The 19,914-nt window shown below is 41.3% G+C and overlaps 1 protein-coding gene across 1 annotated transcript; it reads right to left on the reverse strand.

The window, feature by feature from the left end:
- Positions 1 to 562: 562 nt before the first annotated feature.
- Positions 563 to 11,034, reverse strand: LOC136526225 (probable LRR receptor-like serine/threonine-protein kinase At1g14390). The gene is made up of 7 exons (XM_066518966.1): positions 11,010 to 11,034; positions 10,043 to 10,176; positions 7,785 to 8,028; positions 7,485 to 7,693; positions 7,361 to 7,410; positions 945 to 1,065; positions 563 to 853 (listed from the first exon to the last, which is right to left on the reverse strand). Exons 1-7 carry the CDS (start codon positions 11,032 to 11,034, stop codon positions 608 to 610), a joined length of 1,029 nt encoding a protein of 342 aa, XP_066375063.1. The 3' UTR covers positions 563 to 607.
- Positions 11,035 to 19,914: the final 8,880 nt, after the last annotated feature.

Consider the following 19,914-nt stretch of genomic DNA (forward strand, 5'->3'; position numbering starts at 1 on the left):
GATAACAATAAAGATTGGTCTGGACTCTGGACGTGCCTAGGATATGCTAATGTGTAGTTGAACCTCCTTGACTCGTAGTTGATTTGTTCCAGCTTACTCTTGGTTTATCAGTTATCGAACCGTAGCTTAAACTTACAATGCAATATTTGTCTCCAATTCTTCTTTTTGAATAAAATTAGGCTGCAATGACACTACATACCTGAGATATATGATGCTCAAGCTATACAAAAAGATTGGAGATGCGCAGCCAATGAGCCAAACGCCTACAGTTAAATCTTTTTCAGTTTTTGCTAACCTTGAAACTCAAAGCTGAGGGGTCTGTTTCAAAGAATTCAGTCTACAATTCCCAGTTTAACTACTGCTTGTGTGCTGCATAAATGCCAGCACATGTCTGGTGAGAGTGGACGAACGCTTAACCTCATGGCGTCGATGCTCAATAGAGCCTGAGATTTACAGGTACCATAAAAAACAGTCCTGAAAAAGGTCCACATATATATACAGTAGAGAACACCAAAGACCTCTCCCGCAACAGAAAACCATAGGCAGAGTGATGGTGCATAGAGCTTCGTAATTATCATTTGTAGGAACAAAATCACTGCGCCTTTATCTAAGCCTGTGATTTGACGCTCAAGCCTAAGCTCTCGCTGCTCGCCCAGCCATCCTGCACTTGCATGGAGTACTGCAGGTTCCAGAGTACGTCGTCGATGGAAGGCCGGTCGCTTGGGTTAGCAGCCGTGCAGTTGAGGGCTATCTCGGCGACTGTGCTCAGGGAGTCCACTGCAAAAGTACCATGGATCGCCGGGTCTGCCATGTCTTTCAGCCTATCTGGGTCTTCAGTCAGGGCCTCGCTTAGCTGCAAATCGTCACAATAAACAAAGTTATAGTAATGTTGGTGGGAAATACAAACTCATTGTTGTTCTCTGGAAATGGAGCTTGAGATTAACCTGAGCTTTGAGGGCCTCTAGTTGGGTTTGGGACCCTGTTGGTTTGCCTGTGATCACCTCCAGGAGAATTAGGCCAATCTGGTAGATGTCTTGCTTGTCACCTTGTTCCGCATTGTGAGCACTAGAGAGCAGAGAGAATCAGGTTGGTTTATTCAATGCAAGAAAATTGTGTTACTAATTCATTCTGAAAACTGATTGGTAACCTAACAAGTAACAACCAATCACTACGCTTGTGTTCATTCATACACTAAAAATCATCACTAGATACGATTCTAGTTTATTACGTGGAGATGTCGCTTTCTTTCCACAAGGTAATAGGGAAAACCTGTTTGAGTCTTTAGATCATCTAGGTGTAGATCAGAGGGTGATATCTTTACCAATTGAATCAAATATACCTAGAGCTTGCTTCTGGAGAAGGAGAGAGAGAGAGAGGGAGATGTAGGAACCGTCGGAGGGGTTGGAGGAGCTCCCTGCCATCGCTGGTACGTCGGTGAAGCTCTGCGCACGCGCAGCGACGGTCGATGTAGGTGACGAAAGGGTGTCGGTGAAGAGGTTGGTGGTGGCAAAGGCAGTGGTGCTTCCCGCCGCTGGCAGTGCCTCCCTCTCGATCGGACTAGGGTTAGACGGTGGGGTTGTGACGGCGGCAGTGAACCTCGTATTGCGAGCCGTTTGCCCCACCTCCTCTATATAGGCATTGTGCGACGGGGGCCCACCAGCCACTAGATGACTGGGCGTCCCCGATCAGGACGCGGTCCAGGGGTCCGTCTCGACCGTTGGGTCAAGACGGATGAGATCAATTCTAACATTCTTCCCCTTGATCTCAACTCATACTTTAACTTTAAACTTTGACTTTAATCCCTTTCACTTTTATTTGTTCCATCACAGATTAGTGCATAGAGCATGCTTCATCATCACGATCAATCGTCGATAGACTTAACAGCTACAATACACGTCTCTGTTCTGAAACAGATTCTTTAACTTTGGGCCCTTTATTGTCCAAAAATCATAGGCTATACCATAAACCCATGTCGACTGTGTGTTCTCTAAACACACTGGGTAGTAAGCCTTTTGTACGCGGATCCGCAAGCACTTGCTTGTTACTTTTATGTTCAATACTTTTAGTATGATTTCGGACTTTCTCCTTCACAACGGATAACTTTAACGTCAATGTGTTTGACAGCACACTTGACCCGTTGTTATAGGAGCGAACTACTTAAATGGTTATTGCTGTTGTATACCATTATCAATTCCGGATGTAAGTTCTTTTAACCGTTTCGCCTGTCCTTTAAGCCTCATGATAAGCTATACTATAGGTATGCATCATTGATGACACCACAACTGTTTCTTTGGAGCTTTTCCACAATAAAACTCCAACTGCGAGTGTTAGCTACTATGTGGGTTTCACTAAATATCTCGCCAAAATTTAACATTTGTACCCACAACTATTTGAGAGTACTTATTCTTTTTACTCATCATGAGGCCTATAAATCTTTACACAATTGCAAAACATTCTCAACTCCATTCCAGTGATCTATATCTGGACTGGACTTCTACCAAAACATCCCAGATACATGAACTATGTCAGGGTAAGTTCTTACTTATAAGCATTCATTAAGCTTCCAATAGCTGAAGCATATAGGACGTCCTTTTGATCGATCTCACATTGGTTCTTGGAACACTAGAAGTTCCCAAAACTATTACCCTTTACTATAGGAACAGGCGCAAGTTTACTCACATATATACTTTATTTCTTTAGAATCTTCTCTAAGTATACACTTGAGATAGTTCTAATACCCATTTTTCTTTTGTCTCGGTAAGTTCCAATTTCTGGAATGAATGACGCTTTACCAAGATCATTCTCATTGAAACTTGAGGACAAGAACTGTTTCTTCTCCAACAGTAGATTAACACAACTACTAGCAAGTAAGGTGCTACCCACATGCAGGATTAGGAAAATAAATTTCCCATGTTTAAACTTCGCATAAATGCAATTGTCCTCTACATTCTCTTTAAAACCCAAACTTTCTTATTGTACTGTTAAACTTCAAGTACCAATGTCTTGAAGCTTGCTTTAATCCATAAATGGATTTCTTCAGGCAACATCCCTTATATTCTTTTCCTTCCACGACAAAACCTTTTAAGTTGTGCCATGTAAACTTTTCCACACAAATCCCCGTTGAGGAATGTGTCTTTACATCCTTCTAATATAACTCTAAATCGTAATGTGCCACTAACGCCATTATGATTCTAAAAGAATCCTTATATTCTCATTATAATCTATTTCTTCTCTTTGTGTAAATCATTTCGCCACAAGTGGCGCTTTATAGCTTCACATATTTCCTTTGGAGTCACATTTGTCTTGCAGACCCATTACAGCCTACTGTTTTGGCTCCATTAGCAATTTCTTCTAAGTCCCAAACATTGTTGGTATTTATCGATTTCATTTCATCTTCCTTTGCTTCTTTCCATTTAGACGAGTGAACGCCTCTCATGGCTTTTTCCAATGAGGTGGAATCACTCTCTATTTGAATTTCTTTCTTAACTTTTACTTCTTAGTCACCAGAAATATCTGATTTTCTTATTCTTTGAGACCTATTGGGGCCTCGTGGCACTTCTTTCATATGGGGCTATTGTTGCTCTTCATTGCCAAAGGGTAATTGTTCTATAGCCACCTGTATCACTAGATCCTTGTTTACTTATTTATCTTCTTTAAGAGCTAACATCAGGTGTTGTATATGTCATACAACATTAACATGTATTAAGCAATTTGTAGCTCTAAAACACTGTAGTGGATATGTAATCCCACTTCTATTCAAGCTTTAGGTATCTACATACCATGCTCCCCCAGATTACTCCATCTTCTGTAAAGATGGTGTATCTTCAAATTTCTTATTTTTGGTTTAATCTACTAAAAACTCATATGGCGTGTTTAGCACCGCCTTGATAACTCTGAACTCATCCAGTATAAATACTAGCCGATTATGCTATCTTCCTATCGGAACTGTAAAAGATCCAGGAATTTAGCTATTTCTTTACTTTAGGGGTATCGTTATTATGATCGTCTTACTCCCTCAACGATCACATCCATCTTTTATAGATCACTTTTACCTTCAATGCATAGTATGCATTGCATTATCTGAAATATGGGGAAGTATCTTTCTTAATTGCCTTTCTTAATTAATCTTACATTTCTCCCCCTCAAAATGTGGTATGAACTTTTCTACCATAATTTCGAAATATTCTGAACTCTTGTGAATGAGGAAACTTTAATTTGATTACTTACTTCATCCACATGATTACATCATGCAAACAAAATTCGTATGTGAGTACATTTTCCTCATTTCACTTCAAAACTCAACATACTCTATTATTTTCAATACTTCTGCAAGTCATGCTTGCATATTATTCTTATCTTTTGGTTCACATGCAACTTTCTTTTGTTCTTAAACTCATTGAGTATTTAATGACCATGACACAATCAGAGTATACGGTCAATTCTAGGATAGCATAAGAGCTACCCAAACTTCTCTCCATGTGCGGAATACACTTAGAGCACATGAGTCATCATATCCTTCTCCCGCCATGTGGGATAAGTACTATGCCAAACTCTCTTGCCATGCAGGATTGGTTAACATATGTACTATGCCAACTTTACCCCGCCATGCGGGTATTTTCTCAAACTTTTCCCGCCATGCGGGTACTATCACAAACTTTTCCCGCCATGCAAGATAATTCCCTTAAACGGACATAATTGCCAGGATTGGCTCGTGTTCAATCATCAAATTCAGAAATAAATCCGAATATTCTTTTAACACACATGTTTAATCCAATGTTAGTCAAATTAAACATGTATATGACTTTTACAACTCTCATAAGTGAAACTGAAAATAAATTCTTCTTCACAGAGAGTACATAAAAGACATTTCTCAATGAAGACTCTCATTGATCTATCTCTTTTCTTGGATTAATATCCTAGAATTCTTTTTTTGAAGCCATTCTTTAAAGAGAACACAATCCCTTAAGCAATGGCATTCTTTCATACATAACTTGCCCTTAGGCATTTCATCATCTGAGTCACAAGTACCCAGCTCATTTCTCTTACTACCTTCAAGAATGAAAGCATGGAAGTCTTTTGTCTGAAAAAAATATTCAACAATAATGCTCATTAAACTTTAAAATCTTTATGTTCTATTCTATATCACCGTTGGGCAGAAATAGAATAAAACATTATTCTTTTATATTAATTCCACATCACCGTTGAGCAGAAATGGAATTAACGTATAGAAATTCAATAATCTTGAAAACATAGAACTGCTCCTCAAAATTAAATTCTCCCATTGGTTCGAATTTAATTAGAAGATAATCAATTTCATTGCAGTGGAAACATGAAAATACATTTCTCTAGTTTAAGAGCATTCCTTGATCTTTATCTATTCTCTGAAAATTGGTCACTTTGATGCAAAATTCATCAGAGATTTAAACTTTAATCATAAAACTCATAAAATTATAATATTGTTATCATCAACGTTGGTCAAAAAATAATAATACCATAATTTAACTTTAACTATCAACCGACTATTCCTCCAATTAATTTTTTTAGTTGGTTCCAATTTTAACTGGAGGATCAACTTTTCATCATTTACTGAATAACTATAACTGCTCTTCAAATTAAATTCTTCCGTTGGTTCGAATTTAATAAGAAGACAATCATCATTAACTTTACAGCAGAAACTTGACAAAATTTCTTTATCTACTTTTTAGAAGTATTTTACTGTACTTTTCTACTCTCTGTCAAAATTATTCCGTTGGTTCAAATTTTGACAGAGATGAAACATAAAAACATAGCAAAACATAAAAGAAAACTGCTTCTGAAAAATAAACTTTAAATTGTGAACAACTGTGCATTTTGGCCCGGTCCAGCACTGTGTAGCCCGGAGCCCAGCAGCAGCAGTGCGCGCGGAGCGAGTGGCCCACAAGCAGCAGCAACGCGCGGCCCACAAGCAACAGCGGCGTGCGGCCAACCACTACGCGCGCTTGTGGCCCAGCAAGTCCCCGCGTGCTCAGCAGCCCACGCTCAAGCCGCGCGGCCTAGCAGCACAGCGCGTAGCGCTCGCGGCGCCTCCCCCGTGCCCAGGCCGCAACTTGGGCCTGGGCCGGGATTCCTCTTGCCCGCCTGGGCTCTATTCGGCCCGGAGCAACGCTCGCCGTCAATCTGAATCTAACGGTCGAGCACCATTTTCGGGAGGCTAAAACCCCTGCCCCGGCCGCACCCCTCCAAACCCTAGGTCACGATTCTATTCTTTTCCTTTTCTCTCTCAGCGGCGCCGCGAGCAGTGATGGCCACCCACGGCGGCTGGAGAAAAAAACGGTGGCGGCGCCGCCGTGGAGCTCCTCGCCGGCGCGCACGCTCGCCCGAGGCAGAGCACGCCGCCGTCGAGGGGCCTTGCGACGGTGCCCATGACCCTGAGCCCTAGGCGCAGCCCCGCGCGATGGCGTGGACTCGCCAGCCGGCGGCCCGGGTGGTTCTTCCCGCGCGACGGCACAGTGGTGTTACTGACAGCAGTGACAGGTGAGCCCCCTTTGTCCGTCTTGTTCCTCTTCTTCCCCTTCTAGGGTTAGGGTTTGGTGAAATTTCAAATCGATTTGAATCACCTTCTTCTCTCTTTTTCTTTCTATTTCTTTCCCCGAGTTCTGGTCACGGGTTTAGGGTTCGGATCAAGCGGTCTTGAAACCGAGCCCCTTCCGTCTTCACCTAGTTAGGGTTAGAGACTGTTCTTCTTCCCCACGCGCTTCTTCGTAGGGTTAGGGTTCGCCTGACCCCGTCTCTGTCTAGATCCGAACGGATCTAGTCTATCTTTTCTTTTCTAATCGGTTTCTTGCCCCTGACAAGATCCACGCCTAGGGAAACCTCGCTCTGATACCATTGTTAGAGTCTTTAGATCATCTAGGTGTAGATCAGAGGGTGATATCATTGCCAATTGAATCAAATATACCTAGAGCTTGCTTCGGGAGAAGGAGACAGAGAGAGGGAGATGTAGGAGCATCTGACCGTCGGAGGGGTTGGAGGAGCTCCCTGCCATCGCTGGTTCGTCGGTGAAGCTCTGCGCACGCGCAGCGATGGTCGGTGTAGGTGACGAAAGGGTGTCGGTGAAGAGGTTGGTGGTGGCAAAGGCAGTGGCGCTTCCCGCCGCTGGCAGTGCCTCCCTCTCGATCGGACTAGGGTTAGACGGTGGGGTTGTGACGGCGGCAGTGAACCTCGTATCGCGAGCCGTTTGCCCCACCTCCTCTATATAGGCACTGTGCGACGGGGGCCCACCAGCCACTAGATGGCTGGGCGTCCCCGATCAGGACGCGATCAAGGGGTCCGTCTCAACCGTTGGGTCAAGACGGATGAGATCAATTCTAACAAAACCTACCTGCCAATATCATTATCTTCATGGACAGCAAATGGGGTCTCTGAGAAAATCTGTAAGATAGGAACAATTACAACTTAGCTATCAGGCAGGCAAATGTGGAACTTCACCAATCATTTAAACTGACCTTGCCGTTCTTGCTAGTTGATATCATTGGAAGACTGAAGTTGTTGATCTTCGATGTGAGGGTCTTGTCAAGCAGGATATTTTCTATGTTAAGATTATTCTGTACAATCCCTGGAGCAGTCACATTATGCAAAAACTGAACCCCTCTCGCAACACCAATGGCAGCAGAAACCCGTTGTGGCCATTTCAGCATTTCACGTTTCCTCCACTCTGTAAAATCAGTCAAAACATAAGTTGGGAGTCATGCAGGTATTCAGTTATATAACTACATGCATGACATCGTTCACTGTAAGTACCATACCAGTAAGGTGACTTCTTAAAGATCCATTTGTTACACATTCAGAAATGAGGTATACTGAGCTGGCAATATTAGGATTCTCCTGATCACTGACAATGCAATGACCAATGATGCTGACCAAATGACGGTGCCGAAGTTTAGAAATAATCTCCATATATTGGACAAGGCTCTGGGGGGAGTACTTCGGCTTCAGCCTCAAACATCTAACCAATACTCGCGAACCATCTTGAAGCTGACCATTATAATGCTATAAAAGCGAGGCACATATAAAAGAACCGAAATTAGTCTTCACAATATTTCTAGCATAAAGCTGTACAACTTATGACAAGGATGTGACAGAAGGGTATAGCCAACATGACAACATTAATTATTGATGCAAAATATCAAAATATGCATAATACCCAGAATAAATTGTACAAAACAACAACCAATCACTAGGGCTGCAAGCCTGGACATACTATAGCCCTCTTTGGCACGGCTCATCCAAAACGGCTTCACCGGTGAAGCCAAAGCCGGCGAAGCCAGAAAAACTAGTTTTTCCTGGCTTCTAGTTCATTTTAACCCCGGCTTACAAAAACGGCTTCACGCTACAGTGCCTCGATTTGCGCAAAATAGATGAAGCCGAAGCCGGCATAAGCCGTGCCAAAGAGGCCCTATGTGTAAGATGTGTCTAACCATAATAATATATGCAAGTGAATTGAGCCTCAAGTTCACTTAGGCCCCGTTTAACGCGGTTCCAAACGACTCTGGCTTCTTGCTACGGCGCACGAAGAGCCAGAGCCAGAGCTGGCCAGAGACCCACCAGACGTGCCCTTAGACACTGATAAATACTGCTAACTCCGTTCCAGAATAAGGGTCTGTTTGGTTCGTCTAGTAGCTACTAAATTTAGTAGCTTTTAGTAACTTTTTAACCAAATGTTATGACGAAAAGCTACTAAAAGGGCTTTAGTCCTCTCTACTGAGTTACTAAAAGTGACTAAACCGTTTAGTAGCTACTAAAGTTTAGTAGCTCGAACCAAACACCCCCTAAGCTATGCTCATGTCTAGGACATAGCTAGAATCCCTTTAGCCTGTTTGCTTGATCGTATTTGGCTTATAAGTCATGGCTTATCAGCTAACGAACAATATTTTTCTCTCACACCAATCCAGCCAACAGTATTTTCAGCCATGGCTTATAAGCCAAACAAGCCCAAACAAACATGGCGCTTATATTTTGGGACAGAGGCAGTAGTGACTATTAGAACAAATTTCAATTTGCTCCCATTTGGATACATGATTTTGTCCGTTTAATTAGAAGTTGATAAACCTCCAAACACAAGCTTGAATAATATATCAGGTACTGTTAAATAACCTCCCCAAAGACTTTCAGCCTGTTCGGCAGCCTGTATCTGGCTTATAAGCCTTGGCTTATCAGCCAGTCAATAGTGTTTTTCTCTTACACCAAACCAGCCAGCAGTACTTTCAGTCATGGCTTATAAGCCAATCCAGCCGAAACGAACAGTCTGTTTGATTATCAAATGTCTAAAGCAGCCAAAATGCAACACAATTAGAACAAATTCAATTTGCTCCCATTTGGATACATGTTTTGTCCGTTTCATTAGAAGTTGATAAACCTCCAAACACAAGCTTGAATAATATATCAGTGAAAGGTACTGTTAAATAACCTCCCCAAAGCCCTTGATTATCAAATGTCTAAAGCAGCCAAAATGCAACACAATAGGACAATAATTGGCAGTATACAGTTGTACTCTGCCATGAGCGTCCCTACTGCAGTGGACCATTTGCGAAGTTTGTAGCCTAGTATCCTAGCAGAACTAAGCATTGTTTTTAAAAAATGGTGAAGATGACTTAATTTAAATGTAAACTCACATGACCAGTCGATCACACTACTCAGGGTCAGTTTAGTTCCAAAATTTTTGGCAAAATGGGCACTGTAGTATTTTCGTTGTTATTTGGTAAATAGTGTCCAATCATAGTCTAATTAGGCTTAAAAGATTCGTCTCGTGGATTTCGTCTAAACTGTGTAATTAGTTTTATTTTTTATTTATATTTAATACTTCATGCATGCGTCTAAAGATTCGATGTGACAGGGAATGTGAAAAATTTTGTAAAATTTTTGGAAACTAAACTGGGCCTCAAATACAGTAAAACATTCTGCAGAGTAAGCAGTACTTCATTTATGTGGACAGTGGAACATTTATTTGTATATTCATTGCCCTTCCATGCTGCAGTCGAAGCTAAAGGAATCCATTACTTCATACCTGTGCAAGAGGACTAGCCTTGATTAGGTTGGAGGAACTGAAATTGTCAGTTGCTTCTTGGAGCTCCTCCAGTGTACACACTCGGTAGACTGGTACTTCCAGTGTTTTCACCCTTGCAGCTTGTGATGCATGTCCTGTCAAAAATATTAATATTAGAATGTGAAATGAAAACTTCAAAAATATTAATATTACTAAATTAGATTTACTGTTAAAGCAATTGTTCATTGTTTTCTTTTCCTTTTATTGGTTGATTGACTTTGAAGCCTTTTACTTTCTCAAAGTCATCTCTGAAGTAAGGCCTTGTTTAGTTCCTCCCATTTTCAGAATTTGGCACTATGCAAAAAGAAGATTCCCCGTCACATCAAACTTACGGTATATGTATGGAGTACTAAATGTTGACGAAATCAAAAACTAATTACACAGTTTGGTTGTACTCTACGAGATGAACGTTTTGAGCCCAATTAATTAACGATTGGACAATTATTATCAAATAAAAACAAAATGATACTGTAGCGACAGTGCCCTATTTTTTTGGCGACGCCGAATCGGCGGATGAACTAAACGCGGCCTAAGGAATAAAGATCCATCATGGCATCCTCCCATGTTTCAAAAGCTCAGGGCCAAAGTAAGATCGACATAGTACATCAAGCAAAGTTTCCCAATTCATTGACTAAAGCGAGTAGACTTTATTCACCAAATTAAAAACAAAGGCATATGAAAATGGGAGAAAGCAACTAGATGTTGAAAGGCGCTAGTGGTTTGATTCTATACTGTTCCTTTGCACCACTAATCATAGATCACCGTTCATTTCTAGAAATTTGCCCATAACCATGTGTCCTTGTGCGCCCTTTTCATTTTAAATATACTAGTACAAGCTAAGAATCACACTAATAACTGAAGAAAAACGGAACTGAGACGATCAATTCAACTATGCTTTTCCGTTATGCAAATGAATTTCTCCTCTTACTCTTATCAGCAGGAGTAATAATCATTTGGGTTGCCTTAGCCGTGTTAGATTGATCTCAATCCCAAACTAGGCCCAACGATCCAGTTGGGCCTTTGATCCGCGCCCTGATCGGGAACGCCCAGCCCACTATGGCTGAAGGGCCCCTGTCACACTACGCAATAAATAGAGGTGGAGGCCAAGTCACGAGGTTTGCCAGAGCTACAGTTCCCCACCGACACCTAAATTCTAATCCGATCTAGAGGGGCGTAGCCAGTGATGGGAAGCCACTAGACGTGCCACCACCGGACTGCGTCACCGGACTCCACTGCCTTCACCGCCGGTTGTCACCACGCATCACCGACGCAGTCTTCACCGACCGTCGCTGCCCTAGCGCAGACACCGAATCCATGACGGACACGAGCGGATCTTCCTCCACAATGGCGTCAGGTTTGACACGTCCAACTTTTACCCCTCCCTTTCTCTTGTTCTACCTACCGTTACTGTACTAAGTAGATGTTCTAGGGTTCATGATTCTATTCAACAGCAAGTACCCAGCTAGATCTATGCTCCTAGTGATCCTATAGGTTTAACAATGGTATCGGAGTCAAGGTTTCTAGGGTTTTTAGATCTAGAACGGGGAAACAGACAAGAAAGCAGAGAACCGATCAGATCCAGTTCGGATCTGAGAAGAAAGACTGTTTTCCTAACCCTAACCCTAACTGGGTAAAAGAAAGAAGAGCAGGAGGGCTCGGTTTCAAGTCTACTCGAAACCAAACCCTAAACCCGTAATCAATTCAGGAAGAAGAAGAACAGAACAGAAAACCCTAACCCTAACTTGATTTAACCCTAACCCTAATCCCTAATCGGATGAAATCCGAGAAGAAAATCCAAAATAGATGAAGAAAATCATAGGGGGATGTTGGGGAAGGGGAGGCCTACCTCGCTGCTGCGCAGCGTTGCTGCCTCGCCAACGCGCGGGGAGAAGAAGGCCAAGCCGGGGGGGCGCTGCTTGTTGGGCTCTAGCCAAAGGGGCGCCACGGCCAGGCCGCTCGACGGCGACGCGCTCACCCGCTGGGGAGCTCGCTTGCCGGCGAGGGGGCCGGCAACGGCGCCGGGGCTCTCTGCTCGCTCTCGTCGTCGTTTGCTCATCGCTTGGGTTCGCGCGGCTGAGTGAGTGAGAGGGAAGGAGAAAGAAAGAATGGCTAGGGTTTTCGGGTTAGGGAGTCGTGGCGCCGTTTTGTTCGACCGACGCACGCGCGCAGCCGTCCGATGCAGACGAGCGGCCGAGATCGATCGGGCTGTCTCATGGCCTAGGCGGGAGCGTGCGGCCGCAGCACTTTGCCGGCCCAGGCCCACGTTGCGGCCTGGGTGCGGCCGAGCACCGCGCAGAGCAGTGGGCCGAGCCGGTTTTGGCCGGTTTGGGCCGAGAAAGGAAGAGCAAGAGCAAGAGCCCGGTTTCATATTTTCCTTTTTCCAGGAAAATTGAAACATGGAAATTGGCTCAAAAGAAAATAGAAAAAAGTATTTTTTTATCCTGTGGGTAAAATTCACAAAATTGAGATTATTTTTCCGCTGCGTATTTAAAGTTGTTATTTTCATTATTAAATTCGAACCAACAGGAGAATTTAATTTTGAAAAATGGATATGTTGTTACCTTATTATAATATTGTTATTATTCTGACCAACGTTGATTAATGACAATATTATGATAACGTTTTGTCATGCATTAATTCTATTTCTGCCCAACGGTGATGTAGAATTAGTGTAGATGACAATTGTATGTTTTAATTTTGACCAACGTTGGAACTAAGACATGCAATTGTTATTGTTATTATTTATGTTCTCACTCAATATGAATTGTGTTTTCAGGCGAATACAATTTAATGGGTTGTATCAAGGAGATCCCCACTCTCAAAGGTGATAACTATACGGAGTGGAAGAAAAAGATTGACCTGACCTTCATCTTGGCTGAAGTGGACTGGGTAGTCACCTCACCGTGTCCCATAGAGCATGTGGCACCAGTGAGGGAGACAAATGAGGCTGATGCCGCTTTGGCAACCAGAGAGAGGGATTTTGCATCCCAAAAGATGTCCTATGACCTTTGGCCATAGGAAGTGGGTCACTACCAACAAGAAATGTTTAGTTGTGATAAAGAATACGATTGAGCCTGCAATTGTGGGCTCAATCCTAGAGTGTGACACGGTCACTGAGTACCTTGATAGAATAAAGAGTCAGTTCACTGGCTCTTCAAAGACATATGCTACCCAGCTAATAAAGCAGCTGGTGATAGAGAGGTACTCTGGTAATAGTGGCATAAGAGAGCACATACTAAGGATGAGCAATTTGACATCCAAGCTAAAACTAATGGATTTGGCTCTCAAGAAAGAGTTCCTTATCCATCTGATTTTTGCTTACTTGACAAAAGAGTTTGACACTTTTGTTGTCAACTACAACATACAACCCGAGAAGTGGGACATGGAGAGGCTCATGGCTATGTGTGTGCAAGAGGAGGAGAGAATGAAAACTGCCAATGGTGGCACTATCAATTATCTTAAAGACAACAAGAAAAAGAATAATAATGCTAACTCCTCCTCAAAGTCAAAGGAAAAGGGTCCCATGCTGCATTAGCCCCAGCAGAACAAGTTCACAGTAGAGAAAGACTAGTGTCTCTATTGCAAGAAGACGGGACATTATAAGAAAGATTGTCTCAATTACTTAAAGATGATCATGGCAAATGTTGCTAATTCTTTATAGGGATTCCGTTCAACGAGGACTACGTAAAGAAGCGAAAGACACGTTAAAGTTGCAAATGGAGTCCGAGCAGATGTTGAAGCCGTTGGCGATCTTTCTCTAGAGCTTGCTGATGGTTTCACACTTTTACTGAGAGACGTACTTTATATTCCCTCACTACAGAGAAATTTGATTAGTGTTTCATGCTTGGACAATGATGGATATGATTGCCATTTTGGAAATGGCAAATGTAAGATAATATTTAATAATGCATGTGTTGGTCTTGCTATCTTACAAAATGAGCTTTATTTGTTATCACTATATGATAATGTGAATGTTGTATGCGATGATGGGAACGTTGCGTGTGATAATGAGAATATATCCTCGTCTGCGGATGTAAACAGAAAACGAAAGAGAGCTCACAATGTGTTGTCGAAATTATGGCACTATCATTTAGGCCATATTTCGAGGGGAAGAATAGAAAGACTAGTTAAGAATGATATTCTTCCTCCATTAGAGCTCTCAGATTTAGAACAATGCAGAGAATGCATAAAAGGAAAATATATAAAGAAAATTAAGAAAGATGCCAAACGAAGTGCATGAATTTTACAGATTATTCACACAGACATCTGTGGTCCGTTTCCTGTAAAGAGTGTGGATGATTATGATTCGTTCATAACATTCATAGATGATTACTCCTGTTATGGCTACATTTATCCAATCAAAGAAAGAACATAAGTATTGGATAAATTTAAGATATTTAAGGCAGAAGTTGAAAACCAACACAATTTAAAGATTAAGATAGTCAGGTCTGACCGTGGGAGGAGTACTACGGTCGGCATACCCCATATGGCCAAGTTCTTGGACCTTTTGCAAGGTTCTTACAGGAGAATGGCATAGTAGTCCAGTATTCTACACCGGGCGAATCTCAGTAGAATGGAGTAGCTGAAAGACACAATCGTACCCAGATGGATATGGTGCGTAGTATGATAAGTTACTCCACCTTACCATTGAGCCTGTGGATGGAGGTGTTAAAAACCGCCATTCATATTCTCAATAGAGTACCAAGTAAGTCGGTGCCCAAAACACCGTATGAATTGTGGACAGGAAGAATATCCTCACTAAACCACTTACGTGTGTGGGAGAGTCCTGCTGAGGCTAAAGTATTTAACCCAAATATTGGGAAGCTAGATCCCAAAACAGTAAGTTGTTATTTCATTGGCTACCTAGAAAAGTCAAAATGTTTTCGTTTCTACTGTCCAGACAGACATACAAAATTTATGGAAACGAGACACGTTGTCTTCCTAGAGGATAAAATGATGAGGGGGAGCATGGTATCTAGAGAAATTGACTTTAAAGAGAAGCGGGTGTATGCGCCCACTCCAATGATTCATGAGCCATTTTTCTCACTACCTGCTGTCGTTGCACCAATAGTGCAAGATACTGTAGTGCCAGCACTTGTTGTTATTCCGCCTGTGGCAACAATGAATGACGATGAGGAACCTGTTCTTTAGGATCTTGTAGAACCTATTGCCACACATGAGGGAGAGCAACAACATCCTCAAACAGAAGATGTGCCAAATGTGGAGGCCCCTCGAAGGTCTCAAAGAGTTAGAAGATCAGCTATTCCTGCTGACTATGAAGTATACAATATCGAGGAATTTCAACTGGAGGATGATCCCACCTCATTTGAAGAAGCCATGAGAAGTGATCATTCATCAAAGTGGCTTGAGGCCATAGAAGATGAAATGAAATCTTTGAATGCCAATAAAGTTTAGGACTTGGAAATAATTCCTAAAGAAACCAAAACAGTAGGCTGTAAATGGGTCTACAAAACAAAACTTGACTCTTAAAGGAATATAGAGAGATATAAAGCGCGACTTGTGGCAAAAGGCTTTACGCATAGAGAAGGGATTGATTACAATGAGACCTTTTCTCCAGTCTCATGTAAAGATTCTTTCAGAATCATAATGTCATTAGTGGCACATTACGATTTAGAATTACATCAGATTGATGTAAGTACGTCATTTCTCAACGGGAACTTGGAGGAAAATGTTTACATGGCACAACCGAAAGGTTTTATCATGGAAGGAAAAGAACAAATGGGATACCGCCTAAAGAAATCTATTTATGGATTAAAACAAGCTTCAAGACAGTGGTACTTGATGTTTGATCAGACAATAAGAAATTTTGGGTTTAAAGAGAATGTTGAGGATAATTGTGTCTATGCAAAGTTTAAGAATGGGAAGTTTATCTTCTTTGTCCTATATGTGGCCGACATCTTACTTGCTAGTAGTGATGTCAGTCTACTACTGGAGGCAAAGAGGTTTTTGTCCTCAAAATTTGATATGAAAGATCTTGGTGAAGCCTTGTTCGTTCTAGGGCTCGAGATTCACCGAGATAGAAGTAAAGGGGTATTAGGACTGTTACAAAAGGAATACATAGAAAGAATCTTAAAGAAATTCAATATGCACTAAAGATGCTTTTTAGCAACATGGCTCGAGAGGGCTAGAGCATTGGGCTATTATTATGGTGCTCTAGATTCTTCTCCCTACAAATTTATCTATAAGTGGTCAATTGAGACTTACAGTACAACCATGAGTGTTACATGGCTCTGCCTTTAGTTAAGTATGAGGGCCTTTTCTAGCTTGTTAGTGGTTACCGAAAGGCACAAGAGAGGCTCCGATTGGTTTGATTCCGTGGCCTGTCAAGGGAGTGCACTTTGGTTTCTTTGTCTTTTTGTGAGTCACACCTTGGAGGAGGGATCTTACTGGTTGATGAGGAATCCTTAGCGGCCCTAACTTGTTGGACAAACCTTTGAAAGGTTTCATAGTAAAGCCTGCCGATCTTCCTTGGTAGTGGGTTAAGAGGCTCGCGACCTCGGGCAAAAGGGTAAATCACGGCTCATGGTGAAAGTGTACAACCTCTGCAGAGTGTAAAACTGGTATATCAGCCGTGCTCACGGTCACGAGCGGCCTTGGAACTCTTACGGAAAAGATGATCATTATTGGTTAATTGTTTATGCTATTTATTATTCATGTTTACCTAATCATGTGTTTATGTGGGCTTGAGAATAAACTTGTTGTCACTCAATTACTAAAATTGTGACTCACTAAAAGCTAACTGCAGTAAATCAGTGTCATCCTTTTGAGCCACATGAACCTCATGTTATATTTGCTGAGTACGACATGTACTTACGCTTGCTTTACTTTTTAAATCTTTAGAAAAATCCCGGATGGATACTAGATTGCTAGAGTTTGGAGAAATTAGGCTTGTCATTAACCAGTCAGTTGTCCCTGTGGAGTTGGAGTCTTCACCTAAAGATCGGAGTTGTCTTGCCGTTGTTTGCTGTCGAAGGTTATATCATTTATACTAAGTACGTTATATATTTAACATTGTCTTTTGACATTACCCTTATTTGTATCTATATGTGAGATTTGACTTTCTGGACTTATATATGGTGCATATCTGGTTTTATTCTTAAAACCGAATGCTACATCCTTACTCCGAGGAATTCACTGGCTCCGTCGTTGGAGTCAATTGCAGCATTGTGATGACAAGAAAGAACGCATCACCTGTACTTATCACACGTTGGAGACTACAAAACAATGGCCTTTTTCACCTCTCATGGGTAGCCTTATGTCTTTAGACTTTCAAACTAAGTTTGTTCGGATGGCTGCACTGATGGCTGCTGCTACAAAAGGAAAGTAGTAAACACTATTCATTGCAGTTATGAAACAAGCCAGCCGTAGCCTGCTGTGGCGTAAAGCCACCAAAACAAATAGGCCATATTCTTTGATGTATGAGATTAATTTTGTTTTAAATATTTATGTCCTATAATAATTTTGGTCCGATTCCTCACTTGTGGGGATGAAGCCAGACGTTCTTTCATTATTGAGAAAAAAACATCTATATCAGATGCGCACTCCTTAATACGTTAAGTGTGCCTTGACTAAACGCTAAAAGAGAGATGTATGAAGCCGGATGTTCTTCCATTATTGAGAAAAAACATCTATATCGGAGGAAGACACACACTCCTTGTACGTTGAGTGCGTCTTGACTTAACGCTAAAAGAGACATCAAGTCGGACGTTCTTCCATATTGAGAAAAAAAACATCTATATCGGAGGAAGATGTGCACTCCTTGATACGTTGAGTGCGCCTTGACTATACGCTAAAAGAGCTGCGCTAATGCATATGGACTTCAGGAGGACGCTGTCATACACGTGAACTGATAAAACGACCATCAACCATGTGATGACGCTGCAAATCACGTAGTCATACGTCAAACCATGGCACTCTTATTTGTGCTCCTAATTCATTTTTTAGCATCTTGTAGGTATCACTAATGAAAAATGTTTTAGAATACAGGTCTGTAAGACTGTTATGGGTATTTTTTGGTGTCACCTCTCTGAATGGTCAGGCGGACACTATATATAGATGCCCGTCTCAATTGTTCATTTACACTATTAAACTATTAATAAAAGAAAATGCACTAAAGTGACTATATCTCTATAATTTGTTATTTTCAGAGGCTAGCTTTCGGAAAGTGCTGCCTCTAAAATTAATTAACACATGCGACACTCTTAGAAGAACACTTTTAAAAATAGTTGTCTAAAAAAAGATTAATAACTTTTTATAATTTTTATATCAAAATTGTAGAGCTTGACGTGACGTACACTTTTCTAGTTGACAAGTTTTTTATTTGAAACTGTTTAGAGTCCTAAAATTTTATTTTAAGTTCTCCGATTTTGAAATTTAAAATGTAGAATTTTTAAAAAGCCTCGGATATTGATATGGTCTAAAAACTGTAGTTCTATCTATACGTTAATTGTTAACTAAGTTTTATATTTGAAATACTTTAGAGTACCCGAGTTCATTTTTATTTCTAATACTTTGAAATTATAAATTTAGAATTCTCAAATGACTTGTGATGTTGATTTGACGTATACTAAAGTTGTAGTTCTCAGCAAGATCTATAAGTTAGTAGTTGAAAAAAATATATCAAATTATTTATGGTCATAAATATTCATATTTAAATAACTAGATTTTGAGATTCAATTTTCTGAATTTTTCAAATGCTATAGTATGGGACATGCCAATATTAAAATTACTATGCTCGACGATATGCAAACTTTATAGATAAAACGTTTTTTTATGAGAACATTTAGAGATCAAAATATTCATACAAGATTTCTAAAAATGAACATAAAAGGATAGCATTTTTTCTAGTCTCGCTGCGGCCTTGCCAGGGGCCTTGTCTAGGGATTTAAAAGAGGTGTTACTATTTTCTTACTTGTTTTTTGGTTTTCTAAAAATCTTTAATAGATGGGTATTCGTCTTAAAAAGTCAGTCACTGAGACGGTCGGACGCTTGTCTCTTTAATATAAATGTAAAAAATGTCCGCTCCAACCGAATATGGGTTTGGCATTTTCTCGGCCAATCTCTGCCTTTGAAAAAATAGCAAAAAAAAAAAACAAAAACAAACAAAGGTTCTGAATTTGCCTCAGGGTTTACAGGATTAAACAACGCACGCTGCAACTAACTGTTCAGAATTTTTTCAGAGCATGTGGTCGCATTGAAGTACGATAACACCACTGTGACTTTGCCTCAGGGGTTATAGGATTAAACAACACGCTGCAACTAGCTGCCCTGAATTTTTTCAGAGTATGTGGTCGCATGGAAGTACGGTAACACTACTGTGACTGGATATAAGTATATTAACAGGGGCATATATGGGTTTTGCCGTCATCGTATCTCCAAACATGACATAAATAAATATAATACATAACGATGTTACCCTGTTGCATAGCATACGCGGATCTCTAAGAACAGGGCAAAGAGGTTCAAAGAGTATACGTAACTATTTTCAAACCTTTCAGATGAGAGGCACGGCATAGGGAGAGCCCGCTGTCGCTGCACGCATCATCACGCCATGCCCGCCGATGGCTTTAGCTGCCTAGCTGGTACGGCGAGATGGGCTGCATCTGCATGGCCTGTTCCTCTCGTCTGTACTTGGGCTCATATAAATTCTGATGCCACTCCACGCGCCCACTCTCCCACAGCTCTCACCCCCGCTAAATCATGATCATTCGCGCATTTTGTAGTATGGATCGACGTAATGCTGATGTTGATGTGTCTCTGTGAACGGTATCATCAGATCCATAAACTGAGCTGCATTTAGTTAACGGAGAGAC

The sequence above is a fragment of the Miscanthus floridulus genome, chromosome 19 (assembly GCF_019320115.1).
Source record: "Miscanthus floridulus cultivar M001 chromosome 19, ASM1932011v1, whole genome shotgun sequence".
Taxonomy (NCBI): Eukaryota; Viridiplantae; Streptophyta; class Magnoliopsida; order Poales; family Poaceae; genus Miscanthus; species Miscanthus floridulus.